The 21,441-nt window shown below is 36.3% G+C and overlaps 1 protein-coding gene across 1 annotated transcript in view; it reads left to right on the top strand.

Annotated features, from left to right (window-relative positions):
• Window positions 1–21,441, top strand: part of LOC150083648 (uncharacterized) — a 250,721-nt gene that overhangs the window by 92,329 nt on the left and 136,951 nt on the right. Inside the window, exons 13-14 of the mRNA XM_090378554.1 lie at window positions 11,762–11,842; window positions 16,898–16,996. Coding sequence (XP_090234680.1) covers window positions 11,762–11,842; window positions 16,898–16,996 — 180 coding nt within the window. The remainder of the gene's footprint in view (window positions 1–11,761; window positions 11,843–16,897; window positions 16,997–21,441) is intronic.

The following is a 21,441-nucleotide window of genomic DNA, read 5'->3' on the forward strand; positions in this document are numbered from 1 at the left end:
TTATTTTTTTATGAGTAAAAATAGTAAAAAGTACACATTATTACTACTTCTACTACTAGCACTAAAGTATCATTTCCATATGTAGCAAGGGCACCTCCATAGCCAGGTGGGAAGGAGCAGCAGTGCGTAGTACATGCTTCTTGATTAGACCGGGGTTCGAGCCCGTCACCACCAAATATGGAGGATGCGGAAAGGTCAAGGGAATGACCACCGCATATTCCTGGAGCAATATGGCCTTAGTTGCTAATGCTCCTAAAAACCAAATAACATCCATATGTAGCAAAAAAAACCCCAAGTTTTCTACAAAAATATCAGTTATTTTATATCCTGATTCAGCCATAAAAGGACCGTGAATTTTCCTAGAGCAGCACTAAAATAAACACCACTTCCTCAAAAAGGAGACACATATTGCAAGAGTACCATTACCTAGGTAGTCATTTCAGGGATCATTGTTCTTGTTTGTTTGTTTGTTATTTGGTTTTTAGGAGCATTAGCAACTAAGCCCATATTGCTCTGGGAATATGCGGTGATCATTCCCTGACCTTTCCGCTTCCTCCGTATTTGGTGGTCTTCGTTGTTCTTCTGTGAGTAGGTAACTAGCTACAGTCAGTGCAGTACATGACAAGTTACTAATGATGATAAGTATCTACAATATTACAGATACAAAAAGGTAAGGATAATCAAATTTGCTATAAATGCATATACTTATTACCACTTACTTCTGTCTTAACGTTTATTTGTAGTTTCTATGATATCAAGTTAGAAATATTGACAGTGGTAGTCACTTTTCAAAATAGCAGCTGCTCCTTCAGATTGAACAATAAAGTGTATTAATGTTTTGCTATTTGAAATTTATCATATAATGTGTGTGTGCAGTTTAAAGGTAGTTGTTTATCATTGAAAATAAAGGAATGGCAGGAACTATTCAGAAAATGTTGCTAATGTAGCAGATAACAATTGGTACAGTAGACTAGCCAAAACAGCAACACTTATATCGTTTGTGCTAATGAAATTATCTCTTCAGAATGATTGGTACATCAGTTTGGATAAAATATGTGGAAAATTCAATATTATTCAGGAGTTTGATTGAAAGGCTGTAGTTCTTGAAAAGAGGAATTTTCTTTAATGGGACAATGCTGTGGCTCCCCACCCCCTCATATTTCCACACTAATGCATATAAACACATGAAATAAATTTTTATTTTATGCTGCACTCTGTTCTTATAGTCTTTATACATATGGTAGAAGAAGTATATGCTTGTGAACTGATTTGAGGTTGCAATTAGTTAATCTCTGCTTGAGATTAACTAACAAACAAGGCTGTAGTTAGTTAATCTCTGCTTGAGATTAACTAACTACAGCCTTGTTTAAAGAGACCTTAATAGTTCCTCCAGTCTCTGATAGGATTTTAACTTAGATCTCCAAATGAGCGACAAGTGGCAAATTCACTAAATTGCCACAAAGGGCATTATATTTTAACTTTTTGTAGTATAAGCAGTAAGTTGGAGTTTTTGATGTAAGCCAATTTTGATATGTCCTATTGTCTTGAATAATCATAGCACATTGATTGGAAAATCAAAATGAGAAATAAAAGTTTTTATTGCCATGATGATGATTGGAGTGAAGTGATCTGAGCAAGTTTTAGGTTGAAGTGATGTAAAAGAGTAATGTAAAATAAGTATTATAGAAATTTCCTACCATCTCACTTGTCATTACATTGATGCCAAACAACGCAAAACTGAGATTGGTTTTAGAAAAGGTTGGTTTTAGATAAGTGATTGTAGCTGAGTGGTTAAATGTGAGGATACAGTAGTGCACACATTTCAGTTGACTGTGGTTCTAGACTATGTGACTGATAAATACAATGCTGTTCTTATATTGTTCTATTTACCTTGTATACTCCTCTGATCTATATACTAACTTTCAGACATTAGCCATTCCACAGTATAAACAGAAAATTTCTTTATTTTTATTTGGATTATGATTAACCAAAGGTAAAACTAACATTCACATTTACTAGGAAATGGCATTGGTGAAGACAAGATTAACAGTATTGGTGACTGGATAGATTGTACATATATCAATTTTTATTCAAACCTTGTGTTGTTAAAAATATGAAATAAAATGTTTAATCAACAAAATAATAAAGAAAATATATCAGCACTACATATGCTGCAGTTGTAAGTTGGTCACAGGGACCTTAGTATGAGTTATAGGAACAGTAATTAACTAAGAGTATACTTGTTAAACATTGATTACATTTCTGTTAAATTTTTATTTAGCTCATTGGTGAAAGGTCTTAAACACAGCATAAGTAAATCATATTAACACATTAAAAGAATGGCATGGCAGTTGAGGTAATATGTAGTAAGTGATAGTCAGTCTGCATTTGAAAATTACTTCAACTTTATATACAGTTCAATATGGTTTTATACTAATAGCATTAACATTAGTAGAGACATATGATGCAAGAAAGAAAGCTTGCACAGCATCAGCCAAAAAAAAATAACATAAAATAAATAAATAAATAAATAACATTTCATCCATCCATTTGCTCCCAAACATTGCCCAGTTTTTCTTAAATTTATTTAAGCTATCAACTTCCACAACAACAGATGGAAGTTTGTTCTAGCAATCAACACCCACCGGCTAAAGGCAAATTTCCACACATCTATTCTACAGCTGTCTTTCCTCAATTTGAATTTATGTCCCCTCGAATCCATAATCTGAGCAAGAGAAAATATATCATCAGCAATGAGCTTGCTCAAACCATACAAGAAATTTATACACCTCAATCAGATCACTTGCAGGTATCTAGTCTCCAGATGCTGCAATTTTCAGAACTTAAGCCTTTCTTGGTAAGAGAAACTCTTTGTTCCCCTCACCAATCTTGTTGCCCTTCTCTGTACTCATCCCAGCAGCTCTACATCCTCCAGATCTGTATGCAGCACTCAAGGTGTGGCCTGACCATTGCCTTATACAAAGGGATAATTACCTCCTTATCCCTGCTAGCAAAATTCCTGTATATCAGGAGTGGCCAACTTAATTTGTGATGCGATCTACTTGTTTCGTTCAAAATGTGCCACAATCTACCATCTTAAAAATTTCATTGCACAAGGTGCACAAATCGAGGGATGACTGTATATTTAAAATTCGTCATGATCGACTGAAATTAAATCCACGATCGACTCGTTGGCCACCCCTGCTGTGTATCATTGACAAGACCCCACGAGCTGCTCTGGCAGCCTGTCTGCACTGATAAGAAAACTTCATATCTGACTGCACAATTACCCCCAGGTCTTTTTCATTCTCCAGGTGATAATTAACTTAAAAATTTGTCAGGTTAAAATGGTCTGACTTATTCACAATTTTACCAAAGCTCTTGTATCTCAAATGATGATAAATACACACTCCCTTAAGAAATTGAGGTTGCCGTAGCCAAGTGGTCAGGCGTGCAGGTGCATAAGTACACATGCCTTGAGTGACCCGAGTTCAAGCCCATGACTGCTGAATACGGTGCCGTTTCTTGTATTCTCCTACCTTGTGAACTCTTCTGACCATGTGGTCGTCCTGGAGTATAAACAGAAAATTTATTTATTTATTAAATTTAAATTTTATTAGCTAAGAAGTCAAGCTATGTCAATTGATATGATAACTGCATGAAAAATATTAACAACCCTTAGATATTCTTCAAAGTCCTGCAAAATCTATCAGAATAAATTTTAGTTCAAGTCATAAGCTCTCAAGAGAAAGTAAAATATAATCCATTATTTTTTTAGATGTAAAATTTTTAATTTTTCAATTAAAGTCTATGAGTCCAGTTACTTAAGTTTTAAAAAAAGAACATTATGATGGAACCTTTACTTATGAATTCAGCCCCAAAACAACGATTTTTGCACAAGAAATTATTCTTAGTAATATTTCTGTAGTTATATAACACAGCATAAAATTCCATGCCAAAATTGTATTATATTTTATCTGTCTTCCTAGTCCTTTTAATTACACAGTACTGTTCTTTGTTTTGACTCTTGGAAAACAAAGTGGCTTACCTCTATTATCATCAGCAGTAATAAACTGAAATGTGTCAGTGTGTAACATGTTACTTTTATTGAAGGTGTATAAAATTTGTTATTCTTCCCTTAGACATCTATAATACAGCTCTTAAGATCAGCAAATAGCTCCTTTTTTTAAAGCCATTAATGCATATATATGCAGTGTCGAGTCAGTTTGGTGTGACATAGGCATTGGGAGATCAAAACTGAGAATAGGAGTGTGCTATAGGCCTAATGACTCTGATGAGTATAATAAGAAATTGTACAGGGAAATAGAGTGGGCCAGTAAATCAGAGTCTTATAATGGGGGATTTTAATTTCCCAGATATTGACTGGAATTTGAGGGCTGGTCACTCACACACTAGCAAGGCTTTTGTGGATTTATTGGATGATTGTTTTCTACATCAGCATGTTCGGGAGGCAACTAGAGGGAGTAATACTCTTGATTTGATTATCAGTAGTGATTCTTCATGCATTAAGAATCTGCAGATAAATGAACCACTAGGTGACAGTGATCACAGTGTGCTGAAGTGGGATTTACTCAAAGAGGTAACTACCATTAGGGGTAAAGGGAAGGGTTATTGCTTTCGTAGGGCTTAGAGGGGAACAGGTATCCTGTGTGTTATCAGACACTCAGCCTAAAACACTGATGGATCCAATATCTCTCTATTACAGAAGATTTAGGAGAAGTCCGGTTGGCCTGCCTCCCTAAAATCCACTCATGCACACCTTCTCGATGGTAAGCCCTGTTACGTCACTTAGGTGTCAACGAACGTGTAGAGTGGTTCTCTTCAAGACGCCTGGTCAGCATGAAGAGGAAAAGACCAAACCCTCCAGCAATGAGAGCACAACAATACAAATGGCCCTCAGTCCCCAGCAGCTTTCACTCTCCCTCTTACGGCAGCGAGAGGATCAGAGTGGAAGCAGAGGGTGCTAAGAATCTCTGGGTACGACCAGGCTGCCATGCACGGAAATTGAACTTGGCCTGTTATAACGTACGATCACTCATCGGTGAAGACAGGATATTAGAGCTGGAAAAGGAATTAGAAAATGTGAATTGGAATATCATCGGTTTGGCTGAAACAAGAAGAAGAAATGAATCACTTATAAGTTTATCAAGTGGAAATCTGCTGTACACCAATGGAAACAGTGAAAGGAGTGAAGGTGGAGTTGGGTTTCTGGTCCATAAAGATTTTAAAAACAACATTTTGGAATTCAAAAGTACATCACCAAGGGTGTCAAGACTAATACTCAAGATTTCTAAGAGGTACAAGCTAAAGATTATAATGATTTATGCACCAACATCGAACCATGATGATGAAGAGGTTGAAGAAATGTACACTGAAATTGAGAGTCTTCTAGATGAGCAGAAAACCCACTACACTATTATTATGGGGGACTTCAATGCTAAGGTTGGAAAAAGGCAAAACAGCGCAGAAAGAGGAACTATAGGAAATTTTGGAATTGGTGAAAGAAATAAAAGAGGTGAAAGACTTGTGGAATTTGCAGAATCTCAAGGACTGTCAGTAATGAACACTTTTTTCAAGAAAAGGGTGAACAGAAAGTGGACATGGAAGAGTCCAAATGGATTAACAACTAATGAAATCTACTTCATCCTCACTAACAGAAGATATATTGTGAATGATGTTACCGTCCTGAATAAGGTAAATGTTGGAAGTGATCACAGAATGGTAATATGTACACTTGATATAGATGTAGGAAAGGAAAGGAAAAAACTGACTCGAGTAAATAATACAAAGGTCTTTGAAATTGCAGAGGAGGAGAAAAAGCAGTATGTACTGGAACTTAAGAAGAAGTTTGAGCTTCTGCAGACTGCTCAGGACCAAGATATCGACGAGGAATATTACAACTTTCTGAAAGTGATAAAGCCCAAGAAACCTATAGGGAAACAGAAATCCAAAGAAGAAAAAATTAGTCAAGAAACACTTGTCATGATGAACCAAAGACGACAAATGAAGAGCAAGAAAAACACTGACAGGGAGAAAATTGAGTATACTGAGTTATGCAAAGCCATTAGAAAGAGACTCAGAGAGGACATAAGAAGATTGAACACAAGAAAAGTAGAACAAGCATTAAAGGAAAACAAAGGATTTAAATCAGCAGCCATGAGCAGTAATACAGAAAGACAAATGATACTGAAACTGAAGAATAGCGATGGTGTACTTATAAACAGCAGAGAAGGCATAATTCAAATAGCAGAAGACTACTATAGAGAATTATACAAGGAGCGAGGGAATGATACCAGCAGTGGGGAAGATGGATTGCAAAGTAGCAACACATACGACATACCCGATATTCTTCCTGATGAGGTAGAACATGCATTGAAGAAAATGAAGAATCGGAAAGCCCCAGGGGAAGATGAAGTTACTGCAGAGTTGTTAAAATTGGGAGGAAGAGACATAACACAAAAACTGGCAAGGCTCTTCACAAAGTGCATTAGAAAAGGTGTGATGCCTAAGCAGTGGAATAATGCAGTCATAGTTTTGCTGCATAAGAAAGGAGATAAATCAGAAATTGGAAATTATAGACCAATTAGCTTGTTATCCCATATCTACAAGTTGTTCATAAGGGTCATTACTAACAGATTAGAAAGAATACTTGATGAGAATCAACCGAAAGAGCAAGCTGGCTTTAGGACAGGATTCTCAACTACGGATCACCTTCACGTAATATCACAGCTAATGGAGAAAGCAAATGAATATAAAACACCATTATGCCTGGCATTTGTGGATTATGAAAAGGCATTTGACTCCATACAGCATAAGGCAATGTTTCGGGCACTGGAAAGACAAGGCATAGATACTCCATATATTATGATTTTGAAAAAAATATATGAGAGTGCTACATCCTTTATTAGACTAGACAAAGACAGTAGCAAATTTAAAATTGAGAAAGGAGTTCGACAAGGAGACACAATATCTCCGAAGCTGTTTACTGCTGCCCTTGAGGAAGCTTTCAGAAGATTAGACTGGTCGCAGAAAGGAGTCAATGTGAACGGAGAGTACCTAAACCATTTACGATTTGCAGATGACATTGTGGTCATAAGCCATGATCCCAAAGAATTAGAGGAAAATCTTAATCAGTTATGCACAGTTAGTAAGGATTTTGGACTAAAGATGAATATGTCTAAAACAAAAGTAATGATGAACAAGTATGCCACGGAAAGGGAAATAATGATTGAAGGAGCAGTAATTGAAAAGGTGGAGTCATATACTTATCTGGGACAAGTTATTAGCTGTAATAATTATAAATGGCTGGAAGTCAAGTGAAGAATAAATTTTGGATGGATAGCATTCAGGAAATATAGTCACATACTGAAGAGCAATATCCCAGTTTGTCTGAAACGTAAAATAATAAATCAATGTATACTCCCCACCGTGACTTATGGAAGTGAAACTTGGGCACTCACCAAAAGAATGGAAGTGAAGCTAAGAGCTACACAGCAAAGAATGGAACGAATTATATTGGGAATCAGACTGTTAGATAAGAAGAGAAACACATGGATTAGGCAGCAAACTCAAGTAAAGGACATTCTTATCAAAACTAAAGAACTAAAATGGTCTTGGGCAGGACACATAGCTTGAAGACATGATGACAGATGGACTAAGAAAATAACAGAATGGTACCCAAGAGGAGCTAGAAGAAAACCTGGAAGACAAAGGCGGAGATGGATAGATGAAATTCATGAGTTTTTGAGTAGTAAATGGATGGCCAGTACTCAAAACAGAAGGAATTGGAAAGTTGCTGGAGAGGCCTTCATCCTGCAGTGGACTGAAAATGGCTGATGATGATGATGAAAGGCGACTACGATGGACTGAGACAGTATTTAACTTCTATACAGTGGGACCAACTGATGATGTTACCAACAGCAAATTCAAAATGGGAAGCATTCAAAGAACTCATCTTGGAAGCTACTAGGCTTTACATACCAACTAAGAAATATTGTTCAAGGTTTAGGCCTAAGTGGATGTCAGATGAACTAATGAGACATATGGCAGAGAAGAAAAATGCATGGGATACATACAAATTAACATGTGACACAGAAGCCTGTCATAGATACAAGTTGATCTGTAACCAAGTTACAAAGGAGGTTAGGCAGGCGAAGGCAGATTACGAGAAATCTTTGGCAAGGGATGCAAAGAAAAACAGCAAAGAGTTCTTTACTTATGTAAACTCTAGAAGGGGATGAATCAGATTGGTCCACTTGATATCGATGGGTCAACTGTTGATGATCCTGCTCAGGTAGCTAACAAACTAAATGAATATTTTGCATCAACATTCACACATGAGGAGTTATTCAGCGAGGGGAATGCCAGAGGTGTATTCAACTCTGGCAGTAAGCTAGAGAATCTTGTAATAACTGAGAGTAAAGTGGAGGAGAAATTGTTGAAGATAAATACAAGAAAGGCACCTGGGGTGGATGGGATCTATCCAGTTATATTAAAGGAGGCAGCAAAGGAAGTAAGCAAACCCTTAGACATAATTATGAGAGCTTCCTTGGACTCAGGGGAAGTACCCATTGACTGGAGATGTGCAAATGTGACCCCAATTCACATAGGAGGATCAAAGGGCAACACAAGTAATTATAGGCCTGTTAGTTTAACTTCTGTTCCCGGAAAATTAATGGAGGCACTGGTTAAAGAAGCACTGCAGGATCATCTAGAGAAGACTTCAGTTATAGCTCAGACACAGCATGGTTTTGTTAAGGGGAAGTCTTGCCTAACCAATTTGATTGGATACTATGATGCAGTCACAAAAGAACTGGATGCAGGGAATAACTTTGATATTATTTACTTGGATCTTAGAAAGGCTTTTGATACTGTTGCACATGGAAGACTGCTGCACAAATTGGAACAGGAAGACTGCTGCACAAATTGGAACAGTGTGGCATTGGAGGCAAATTGCTGCTGTGGATAAAGGGGTGGTTGAGGGGGAGAAGACAGAGAGTGGTAATCAATGGACACTGCTCATCGTGGACTAATGTTATTAGTGGAGTCCCTCAGGGTTCAGTATTAGGTCCATTATTGTTTTCTGTATTTATAAATGATATTGATGATGGTATATCAAGCTTAATGTCCAAGTTTGCAGACAATACGAAGGTTGGCAGGGTTGTCAAGGACACTACTGACACTATGCTACTGCAACAGGATCTGGAAAGGTTGAGCAGATGGGCTGAGAGGTGGCAAATGAAGTTTAACATTGACAAATGTAAAGTACTACATATGGGAAACAGCAACTCCAGAGTAACGTATCAACTCTGTGGTACTACACTGACAGCGGTAGAGAATGAAAGGGACCTGGGGGTGGTTTTGCAGGCAGATATGAAGTTTTCTAAGCAGTGCAGACGGGCTGCAAGTGTAGCTCATGGTGTATTGTCAATGATATATAGGAATTTTTCTAGCAGGGATAAGGAGGTGATTATTCCCTTGTATAAGGCAATGGTCAGGCCACACCTAGAGTACTGTATACAGGTCTGGAGGCCTCATTTCAAGAAGGATGTAGAGCTGCTGGAACGAGTACAGAGAAGGGCAACAAGATTGGTGAATGGAACAAAGGGGTGCTCTTTCGAAGAAAGGCTTAAGTTTTGCAAATTACAGTGTCTGGAGACTAGGCACTGGCGAGGTGATCTGATAGAGGTGTATAAAGCCTTGAATGGTTTGAGCATGCTCAATGCTGATGGGATTCTTCCTCTTGCTCAGAATAATCATCTGAGAGGGCATAAATTCAAATTGAGGAAAGACATGTAGGATAGACGTGAGGAAATTTGCCTTTAGCCAGCGGGTGGTTGGTTGGTGGAACAGACTTCCATCCCTTGTCGTGGAAGTTGATAGCCTAAATAAGTTTAAGGCTCAGCTGGACAGGTATTTCGAATGAACAGAGGGGTAAAGTGGAAGTGGTTATTTTTTATTTATTTATTTAACTATTATTTTATTTTATTTTATTATTTTATTTTTTTTTTGGCTGATGCTGCATAAGCTTGCTTTCTTGCATCAAATGCCTCTACTAATGCTAATGATAGGAACAAACAAAAACTAATGCACCAGCACATAATACCAATATTTTGCATCTTTTCACATTACTATTCAGTATTACCTTTTGTTGTCTACTGAAACTATATATTGGATTCTTATAAAATCTCTCTCTTTAAAACTCCCATGCAGCTTTTGTTTTCGTGCTTTGAAATGTATATATTAGAAAGAATGTTAACAAAGTTTAGCATTACATTGTTTTGAAGCTTACAATTCTAAAATCCAGAAATTCTTTAAAACTTAAATGTACCTTTTCTTCATAACGGTATCAACCCCCCCCCCCCCCCCCACTCCAAAAAGTGAGTTAATAAAATATAATCACTCTTTCTATCTTTTTTTTACAAATATTTCTTTTATAAGCGTAATTATTTCACAAATAATTATCTCCAGTGTACAGACGTGTATAATTTAAAAGGAAGCATACTGCATAGAGAATCATGAGAGAATTTTTATTAGGAATGAAAGCTTTTTATGTGAAATGATTTAGGGGCAATATTAATATTTGGCATTTCAGGTGCTACCATGCTTCCTTCCTCTGAGGCTAGAGGAATTTTGGAACTGATTGCTGAAGTGCTTTTTTGTTTTATGAGGTCTGACTTCACCGTTTCATCCTTTCAAATGTTGAATTGTATTCTATCTGTGGCAATGTCCTTCATTCACATAATGTATTTTAGTATGTCAACATTATACATACATTTTTGTCATTATTGTTATTGTTTTATGGAGCATCAGCATCTTAGTCCATACCACTCCATTCTGTTATGTCTATGGAAGTGTGTGTGTGTGTGTGGCGTGCGTGCATGCCACTTTGCGAGTTGAAGAAGCTGAATAACTCAAAATAAATTGCAAATATCTTTTTAAATTGTATAGCATCACCTGAAGAATTGAATCCACTGTACATTTAAAAATCTGAATTACTACCAAGATTTTTGCACAAGCCATTTCAAAGCTACTGGCTTTTCATGAACTGGCATGTAGCCTCTAGTAAACATAGGCTGAACTATGAATAATGTGTTTTCATTAAGTGAACAGCCAAGTAATGTATGGAAGTTAAAATTTCCATTCAACCCCTAAAGCTAGGCTGCACTTGCCATATGCAGTACAATACTATAGGATTGTGGGAGAGATTACATCATTTTGCTGTTCACTTAGACAAAATACATTATTGACAATTTGATATAGTTTTGTTAATAGAGGCCACTTGCCAGCTGATGAGAAGCCATTAGCTTTGAAACAGCTGTCCTGGTGGTGTTATAGATTTTGCAATGTATAACAGATTCACCTCTTCAGGGGATGTCTTACTATAGAATTTAAAATGATATTAGCAACTTTGGCAGAATCATGGATAATGGCATTTTTGTCTAATTTGAATATAAACCTAAGCCTTAGTGTCAAGTACTTGCCATTTGTTTTTCAGTGGGAACAGAATGATCTCCATGATGGAAATCAAATGCAGTAAAGTGTACAAACTTTATCTTAAAGTTGTTAACATGAGAAAAATATTTGTGTAACAGCAAGAGCAATGATGTAAATTATTTAATAACCTAAGTTAACTATTATTAAAAGTTTTTTATATTAGATAAAGTATAAATAGAACTATGCCAATAACTTTTGTGTGTTTGCTCTGTTTACCATGTTACCTGTTTTACCATTTGTTTAGGACAATTGAAAAATTTAATGAATCAAAAACAAATCTGGAACAGTTATTACTGGATCAAAAAAATCAGCTTTCAGCCATTCAGTGAGTGTTATTTATGTTCTTAACAATTTATATTCTCCTTTATTCATTAGCATATATCCAAGAAGTTGTTTTGGCTGGTAGTGTGTAATCTTGCTACTGTTATAATAGTATTATAAAGATATTTTTATCATGTTAAGTCCCCTAGATAATTTCACCATTCATTGCATTTACAAAATTAACAGGTATACAGACACTAGATGTGCTCTTAAAATTTTATGAAATAGCTTACTATGTTTAATTCAACTTTTGGAGTGGTATCTTGAGGCTTGGGTGCATGGTTGATTTTGGTGACCTCCTAACCCCCAACAAATTTTGACAAATGCTCAACAATGGGGGGGGTGACTTTCTGTGTCAGTGATTGAGTGGTTTGCACTCATTCCACCATCCTTTAGCACAACCATGATGCAATCATATAAACTACCATGGAAGTTTTTTTAACTCATAATTCCCTGTTTACTTCTCATTTTTCATGTTTAATTATCTAAATATTCCTTTTGAAGTTTTAAGTAACTTTTTTGCTTTTTGTTCTTTTGCTTGCAATATTTTTGAAAAATTTTCATTAATCTGCATTGTAATAATAGTGGACTTTAAACTGATGCCAGATTTTGGAAATTATTTTGTAGTATTTCTGAGTGACTATAAAATAAAGAAAATAATATGCTCATGTTAAACTGCATATATATATATATATAATGAATTGTAATTAAAATTGTAACTTACTTAGTTGTTAGATTCTCTAATTGTTATTCTTTAATGTTTAATCCATTTTGATTACTTTAGGTTATGTAATTATTATATAACGGCGCCTCCGTAGCCAGGTGGGCAGGAGCAGCAGTGCATAACACACGCTTCTTGATTAGACCGGCGGTTCGAGCCCGTGACGAACAAATACAGAGGATACGGAAAGGTCAGGGAATGACCACCGCATGTCCCCGGAGCAATATGGCCTTAGTTGCTAATGCTCCTAAAAACCAAAAACTAAACATATTATATAACTACTGTAATTATTATATAACTAATAATGTACATAAAACGAAAAAAAAGTTGAACAGTACTGAATGTCTACACCATCATCTTGTTAGCACTTACAAATAAACATGCTTCATCAATAGTCTTGTGTTTTCATTATGCATTGAATGAAAGAAAATTTTGCTCTAGTTTATTATAAATGAGTTGCCAAATGATGGAATTTATAATATTAAGTGTACAGATCATAAATTTATGATTAAAATTCTGTATATTTGCTTTAGACGTATAATTTAGATAAATTCGATAAAGTATAAAAAAGAAAAAAAGATGAAATTGTACTGTACAAGATAGTTCGAAAGGCAGTCATCTTTGTTCTCCTAATTTTATTACTCTTATTTACAAGTGTTTCTAAATTACACAAACAAAATTATAGGGCTATTTCTATGTCAAAATAAATAAAATAGTTCATATAACCATATATTTTCTTCTGAATGGTTGCTGAGTTATTGCTCTTTAAATTTTAAAAAATGGCTGAGGGGTTTTGAATGGTAAAAAATAATTAAAAATAAATAAATAAATAAGGATAAGAGGAATGAAAGAGAATAAATAAAAAAGGAGAATAAAATAACTAAATAAGAATTATATACACCTATTCATAAATATTTGTTTAATAGTTTTATTTTTATTATTTTTTACCATTCAAAACTCCATAGCCATTTTTTTTTTAAAATTCAAACTTAGCCATAGCTTTGTAGCTATTCTGAATTAGACACATGATTATGTGACGCAATTTTTTTACTTGTTTTGATAGAATTAATCCTATAATTTTCTTGGCAAAATTTAAAAATTCTCTCTGTATATACTATACTTTCAGACAATTATTAGAAACATGATTCATCTATGGGCAAACATATCACTGTGTGCCATAGTGCAAAGTTGAGGGGAACCCCCTCATGCTGCCAGACAAAAACACTATGTGCCATTTTTATCATGTCTACTGCTTTTCATATACACTGACAACAGAGACCTTGCAATGGTCAAATGGGTGACCTAAATGATTTTAAACATGGAATGATGGTAGGAGTTCTGAAGGATAGATGGCAGTATAACTACAGCAGCAGCTGTGGTAGCATGTTTACTCATTACAGCATCAAAGTAATTCCAGGAATTGCTCATACCCAGGAAAATTAACATTTGGCCCAAAATATAGGCAAAATTGGATGACCGATGCTGTTGTTGTTGTTATTTGGTTTTTAGGAGCATCAGCAACTAAGGCCATATTGCTCCGGGAATATGTGATGGTCATTCCCTAACCTTTCCGCATCCTCCGTATTTGGTGGTGATGGGCTTGAACCCCCGGTCTAATCAAGAAGTGTGTGCTATGCACTACTGCTCCCTCCCACCTGGCTACGGAGGCACCATGAGTGATGCTCTTCTACTTCAGCCTGTTTGGCTCCATTGCCTTTATGGGTACCAGAGACTGGTTAGGATTATATCGGCAGCAGAGGATCACTCTGGTGCAACTAAATATACACTGAACTGTGGTAATAGTTATTCCATTGCACGATACATCACACTTTGTCTATTATATATCTGCATATAACAAAATTAAATATTTGCAGTATATCTAAGACCAATGGAACTACACAAAGATTGCCTGGTTGTATCAATCCAGGTTCTAGTTGCATTAGGCAAGTGGCAGGATGAATGAAATCCATTCATACTTCAGTTTTGTTGAAAATTAAATGCACAAGGCAAAATATGTTATGGGTAGAAATTAACTATATAATATTGGTGTAAATACACCATAGTTTACCCATAAGTTTAACTACATAAGTAGTGTAACAGCATCGTTTGATTTTATCTCATATTGTGGTTACCTTCACGAGATACGAGATATTGCACTACTTCGAATAAATAACATTTCTCTAGTAGAGGAGACTACTGTTATTTACTCTCAGTGGTCACCACCACCCAGACACGTTTTGGTATATATATATATACACCTGGTATCTTGTTGTGAAGGTAGCCACAATATGAGATAAAATCAAACGATGCCATTATACTACTTATGTAGTTAAACTTATGGGTAAACTATGGTGTATTTACACCGATATTATATACTTCATTTTTATAGAGCTCTTCTGAATAGGGAAAGTCTTAATGCTACTCTATACATAAATAAATAAAGGAAAATAAATAGAATTAAAAAAATTGATTCATTTCTGTGCCCTTCCTTTGAATTTGCATAATTTTTTCATTGTGAATGAAGGTGTTACTGTTTCTTATTTCTTTCAGGTTTTAAATTTTTTCCTGTTTTCAAATTACATGTGGCTATAGGCAATGCTAATATGACTAATGTGACAAAATTTTAAAAGTTTACTTCATTAATGATTTGTGCTAAAATTTAAAAATAGTTATCGTATTTCCCCATGTATAAGACGCACCTTAATTTTGGGGCCCGAAACTTGAAAAAAAATGTATTACATAAAGTTATTGAACTCAAGTTTTATTCATCATAAAATTCATACAACTCATCACTGTCAAAACTCCCATCCATTAGTTTGTCCTCATCTGTGTCTGATGATGAATCACTGTCTTCATATATTGCCTCGTCCTCAGTTCCATCTATGGCATTTGAAATGCCACACTTCTTAAATGATTTGACAACTATCTCAATCTTGATATTATCCCAGGATCTTTTCACCCAGGTACAAACTTCTCCTATAGTTGGTTTCTTCACTCTTCCTGCTGGTGTCAGATTGTCCCTAGAAGACTTCATCTATTGGTTCCATTCGTCTCTCATGGCAGCTTTGAAGGGTTTGTTAATGCTGACATCAAGTGGTTGGAGCTGGGATGTCAAGCCTCCAGGTATGACGGCAAGTTTTGTTTTTTGCTCTGCAGTAGTCTTCTTTGTATTTTTTGTTATGTGTGCTCTGAACTGATCAAACACCAATAGGGCAGGTTTGCATAAGAGCCCATCTGGTCTCCTGCTACAAACTTTCTCAAACCAGATCTTCATCCCATCCTGATCCATCCAACCCTTGTCATGAAAGTGGACGATCACTCCTCGAGGAATGTCTTCTTTTGGCATTGTTTTGCGTTTGAAAATCAGCATAAGAGGCAGCTTGGTTCCGTCGGCACAACAAGCTAGAACAACTGTATAATGGCTCTTTTCATGTCCACTTGTCTTCACAGTTAGTTTTCACCCCCTTCTTATCAACAGTTCTGTTACTTGGGATATCAAATTGAAGGGGGGACTTTGTCCATATTTGCAATCTGTCCCAACTCAAACTGATGTGTCTTCCAACATTGAATGACAAAACGATGAAATTCAAGGACCTTCTGCTCATAGCTTTCAGGCATCTTTTGGGCAAGTCTGGTGCGTGTATGCATGCTTAGTCCATTCCGTTTCATGAAAACCTGAAGCCCCAATTGTGTCCTCCTTTGAAATCAGTAACTTCTTTTTCATCAGTTCTTGCCTCATGCTGAACCATCTTTGTGGACACAGGAATTCCAATTGCCCTTTTCTTCTCAATCCATATCTTCAATTCCCTCTCTAAATCAGGCCATTTTGCTGACTTGCCTAATGGCCTTCTTCTGCTGTGGCGTTTTCAGTAGGGTTTCTTCTTCCTGTAGCCAGTCTCAGATTGTTTTCTCAGTTGGAGGAGGACCAAACTTACATTCAGCAGCACGATTTCCATTCACTTTTGCAAACTGGATCACTTTTAACTTGAATTCAGCACTGTACGAAAATCTTTTCTGAGTCATTTCTGGGCAGAACGTGGCAAAACTTAACCTGATATACCAATAACAAGTGCGAAACAATGAGCACAAAGACAACAAGCGGGAAATGCAAGTAAGAAAATCTACAACCACTGTATAAGACGCACCCAGTTTTTAAACCCCAAATTTTTCGAAAAAAGGTGCGTCTTATACATGGGGAAATACGATATATAATTTGAAATTTTTTAAATTTTAGAAATATTCAATATGCATATAGTTAATCTAATAATTTTCTATTTCTGTTGTTTATTTATTTTTAATTTGTATTTCATAAGTCTTATATTTGTGATATGTGCATAGATATCAACTGGAAGAAGAGATTGAGGCAAAGAAAAATGCAGAAGTAATGCTAAGCAATGCACAGGAACAGCTTGTTTATAAGGAAAGTATCATTACCAGGTAAATATTTGTAATAAAATTGTCAGAATATACAAAAGTTTTTCTTCTGTTTTTATTTTGTATGAAATTAACACCCACACAGAGTTAATGAACATATATAAATAATCACCACTTATAGAATTCATCATTTCATTACATGTACTAGCAAATAAATAAAAGTGATTAGTACAGCAGCAGTAGCCCACTAAGCCAATTAACTCTAACAATAGTTAAATTGCGGATCTGAAATTAGCATATTTTTGCAGTTCTTTGAAAGACTTTTTTCTTTTGTTCCTTTAGAAGACAGTATACAGGTATACAGGTGATCCAACTTATATTGGTTCAGATTGTTTCACTTGATATTCGATTGTCGATGAACTTGCTGAGGTAGCTGACAAACTGAATGAGTATTTTGCATCTACATTCACACATGAGAAGGTCTGTAACGAAGCGGAGGCCAGAAGCTTATCAAACTCTAGCAGGGTGCTAAATGATTTTGTAATAACTGAGAACAAAGTGGAGGAGAAATTGTTGAAATTGAACATAAGAAAGGCACTTAGCATACATTGGATTATTCCAGTTATATTAAAGGAGGCAGCAGAGGAAGTAAGCAAACCTTTAGCCACAATTATGAAAGCTTCCTTGGACTCAGGGGAGGTCCCAATGGACTGCAAATGTACAAATGTGTACCCAGTTCACAAAGGGAGATCAAAGGGTGACATGAGTAATTATGGACCTGTTAGTTTAACTTCTGTACCAGGGAAAATAATGGAGTCACTGGTTAAAGAAGCGCTGCAGGATCATCTAGACAAGACTGCAGTTATAGTTCAGGCAGAGCATGGGTATGTTAAGGGGAAGTCTTGTCTGACAAATTTGAATAGATACTATGATGTGGTCACATGGGAAATGGATGGAAAAAATAATTTTGATATCATATACTTTGATACTGTTGCACATGCAAGACTACTGTACAAATTGGAGCAGTATGGCATTAAGGGCAAGTTGCTGTTATGGATAAAAGGATGGTTGAGTGGGAGAAGACAGAGAATAGTAATCAATGGCCACTGCTCTTCATGGACTAATGTTATTAGTGGAGTCCCCTAGGGTTTGATGTTTGGCCCCTTGTTGCTTTCTGTACTTATCAGTGATATTGATGAAGGTATATCAGGGTTAATGTCAGAGTTGCAGACGATATGAAGATTGAAAGGGTTGTTAATGACAGTAGACTATTGCAACAGGATCTAGAAAAGTTGAGCAGATGTGCTGAGAGGTGGTAACTGAAGTTTAACATTGACAAATGTAAAGTACTACATATGAGTAGCAGTAACCCCAGAGTAGCGTACCAACTCTGTGGTACTAACTACACTCAGGGTAGTGGAGAATGAAAAGAACCTGGGGGTAATTCTGCAGTCAGATATGAAGTTTTCTGAGCAGTGCAGATAGGCTACAAGAGTAGCTCATGGTGTCCTGTCAATGATATAGAGGAATTTTGCTAGCAGGGATAAATTGGTGATTGTCCCCTTGTATAAGACAATTGTCAGGCCACACCTTGAGTACTGCATACAGGTCTGAAGGCCTCATTTTAAGAAGGATGTGGAGCTGCTGGAATGAGTACAGAACAAGGCAACGAGATTGGTGAACAGAACATAGGGTTGCTGTTACCAAGAAAGGTTTAAGTTCTGCAAATTGCAGTGTCTGGAGACTAGCCACCTATGAGGTGATCTAATTGAGGTGTATAAGACCTTGACTGGTTTGAGTAAGTTCAATGCTGATGGGATTCTTCCTCTTCCTCAGGTAACTCATCTGAGGGGACATAAATTCAAATTGAGGAAAGACAATTATAGAATAGATGTGCGAGAATTTGCCTTTAGTCAGCGGGTGGTTTATAGTTGGAACAAACTTTCATCTGCTGTAGTTGACAACTTAAATAAGTTCAAAGGCAGAACTAGACAAGCATTTGGAGTGGATGGATGGTGAAATGGGTTTTTTTTTTTTTTTTTGGCTGATGCTATATAAGCTTGCTTTCTTGCATCATATGCTTCTACTAATGCTTAACTAAAACACATAATAATAATAATGTGTCAGTCTGACCCACACTTTTTTTTATTATGCAGGATTATTACCAATAGAAAGAGAGAGAGAATCTTTATTGCAATAACATTTGATTGTAACTGGTTAAAAGGTTAAATAGTGTTGCACTTTCCCTTCACAGCCAAAAGGCCAGGGCTTTACAAATAAGAGGTGTTAAAAACCATTAAATAACATGAGACTTTAAAGAACAAAACAAGATGACATTAAATCAGGGTGCCATTAATTTACATAAGACCTTAAGGTGACGAGAACTGGCGTTAAACAAATTGCATTACAAAGATGGCGTACCACAAGAGTTAGAACATTAAACTTAAATAAACCAAATGACAACTGATACATATACAGTAGTGACTGCTGTCCTTACAGTTCATGGGAGAGAGCAGCAAGAGCAGTGCTAGGCTCATTTTCCGTTGTGCTCATTAGTTAATTCACAGGGATCTCCAAGTGAAGAAGGGTATGCTATCTTTGGATGTGAACAAAGGAGGCTTTTCTGTGTGCACACTGTCTGGACCAATGTAGAGTATTCCTTACTGGGAGCAATCGGGGCAGTTTCACTTTCATCTAGATGGTTGCAATGGGTTGTAACATTTTGTCAAGAGGTAGTGGTGCCATGTCTCCTGTGGTTACCATTCCTTGTTTTAGTTAAGGGGTTTGGTGATTGGCAGATGCAGCTGACAGTTTGCAGTCTATGGGACCAAGTATCCCATGTCTATATCGTTAGTTGACAGCAAATTTCTGAAGGTCGGCATTGATGTTCTTTTTTCGTCTGAGCATCTGGTATGGTAGGAAACGATCTGATAAGTGGAGTTGTGAATGAAGAGGGAAAATAGTTGAGGTGGCTCTGAGCTGGGCAGGTGGAATCCTCCAACCACGGAAATCCTGGAATGAAGGAGAAGTGATCAGACTGGTCAACATCTTTACTATGATTGCCAGTCTTTTTTTCATCAATGAGAGAAGGCAGCCTAGAACTGAACACTTTAAAAAATATATATTTTAAAATTTTATTATAAGTGAAATGAAGTACAAAAACCACAGTCATTTCTTGAAAAGATAACTAATAAAGTTTTTTCTCTAACATACGAGGTGTGGCAATAAAGTTCCTGTTGCAGGCATGTTCACTGAGCTTGAAAATAAATAGAAATTGTATGCTGTAGTTTAAATTTCCTCCAAAACAACTAGTTTCATTAATAGTATTAATGTAACATGTCACAGTTTTTCACTGGAGCAATGAATGAATATCAAATTTTGCTTTAAACTAGGAAAATCTGCAACAGAAACTTTTAACTGTTAAAAACAATTTATGTTGATGAAATAAATCATAGTGTGTTTGAATGGCATAAGTTCAAAGACAGACGTGAGGATGTACATGATAACCAAGAAGTGGGCATCCATAACTGTCTTGAAATGAGGACAGAATTGAAAACATTTGGGAAATTGAGGCAAACAATCATCCTTTGACCCTTAGAATGATGGCTGGTGAGTTGAATATGAATAAGGAGGTGATTCATCAAATTCTGCATGAAGATTTAGGGAAAAGGAAGGTCTGTGCAAAATTTGTGCTGCACAGCCTCACACATGAGCAGAAGCAATGAACAGTGTCATCATGCGAAGACTTTGTCGGACATGTCAAGAAAGTCCTAATTTCCTTTACTGTATTGTCACTGGGGATGAGTGTTGAGTGTTTCAGTATGACCCAGAGACAAAGTGTCAGAGCATGCAGTAGACTTCAAAGTCATTACCAAGGCCCAAAAAGTTTATTTACAGAAGTTCAGGATCAAGATAATGCTGATCATATTTTTTTAACAAATGGTGTGATTCACAAGGAATTTGTACATGATGAGGAGAGAGATAGTGCTGCAATCTACATATAAGTGCTTCAAAGACTACTGAAGTGCATTTCTTGGGATGAAGCCGCAATTTCAAGAGAAAGGCAGCCAGTTCTTATTGCCCAATAACCCCCACCCATTCCACACTTGTTGTGTTGACATTTCTGACATTTTGCACTTGTTGTGGTAATTTGCACTTGTGGTGACATGGCATTGTACAGATCAAGCATCCAACCTACTCTTCCAGTCTAGCACCAGTACACTTCTTCCTCTTTCCCAAGGTAAAAACTGCCTTCAAAGGAAGGATATTTCAGAACATTGAAGACATAGAGAAAAACATAACCAGCACATTGAACATCATCTTTTTGAATGCCTTTGGCAATTCTTTTTAGAAACTTTTAGAACATTGTAATAAGTGCATTCAATCAGGTGGTGATTACTTTGAATAAAAATAAAACTATTTTTGATCTCCTTCACTTTGTGTTCATTTTATTGAACCAGATTGGGAACTTTATTGTCACATCTACACAGTGTTCATTGTAGGCATCA

This window comes from Mastigoproctus giganteus, chromosome 7, assembly GCF_048544385.1.
Source record: "Mastigoproctus giganteus isolate SK-2022 chromosome 7, ASM4854438v1, whole genome shotgun sequence".
Classification (NCBI taxonomy): Eukaryota; Metazoa; Arthropoda; class Arachnida; order Uropygi; family Thelyphonidae; genus Mastigoproctus; species Mastigoproctus giganteus.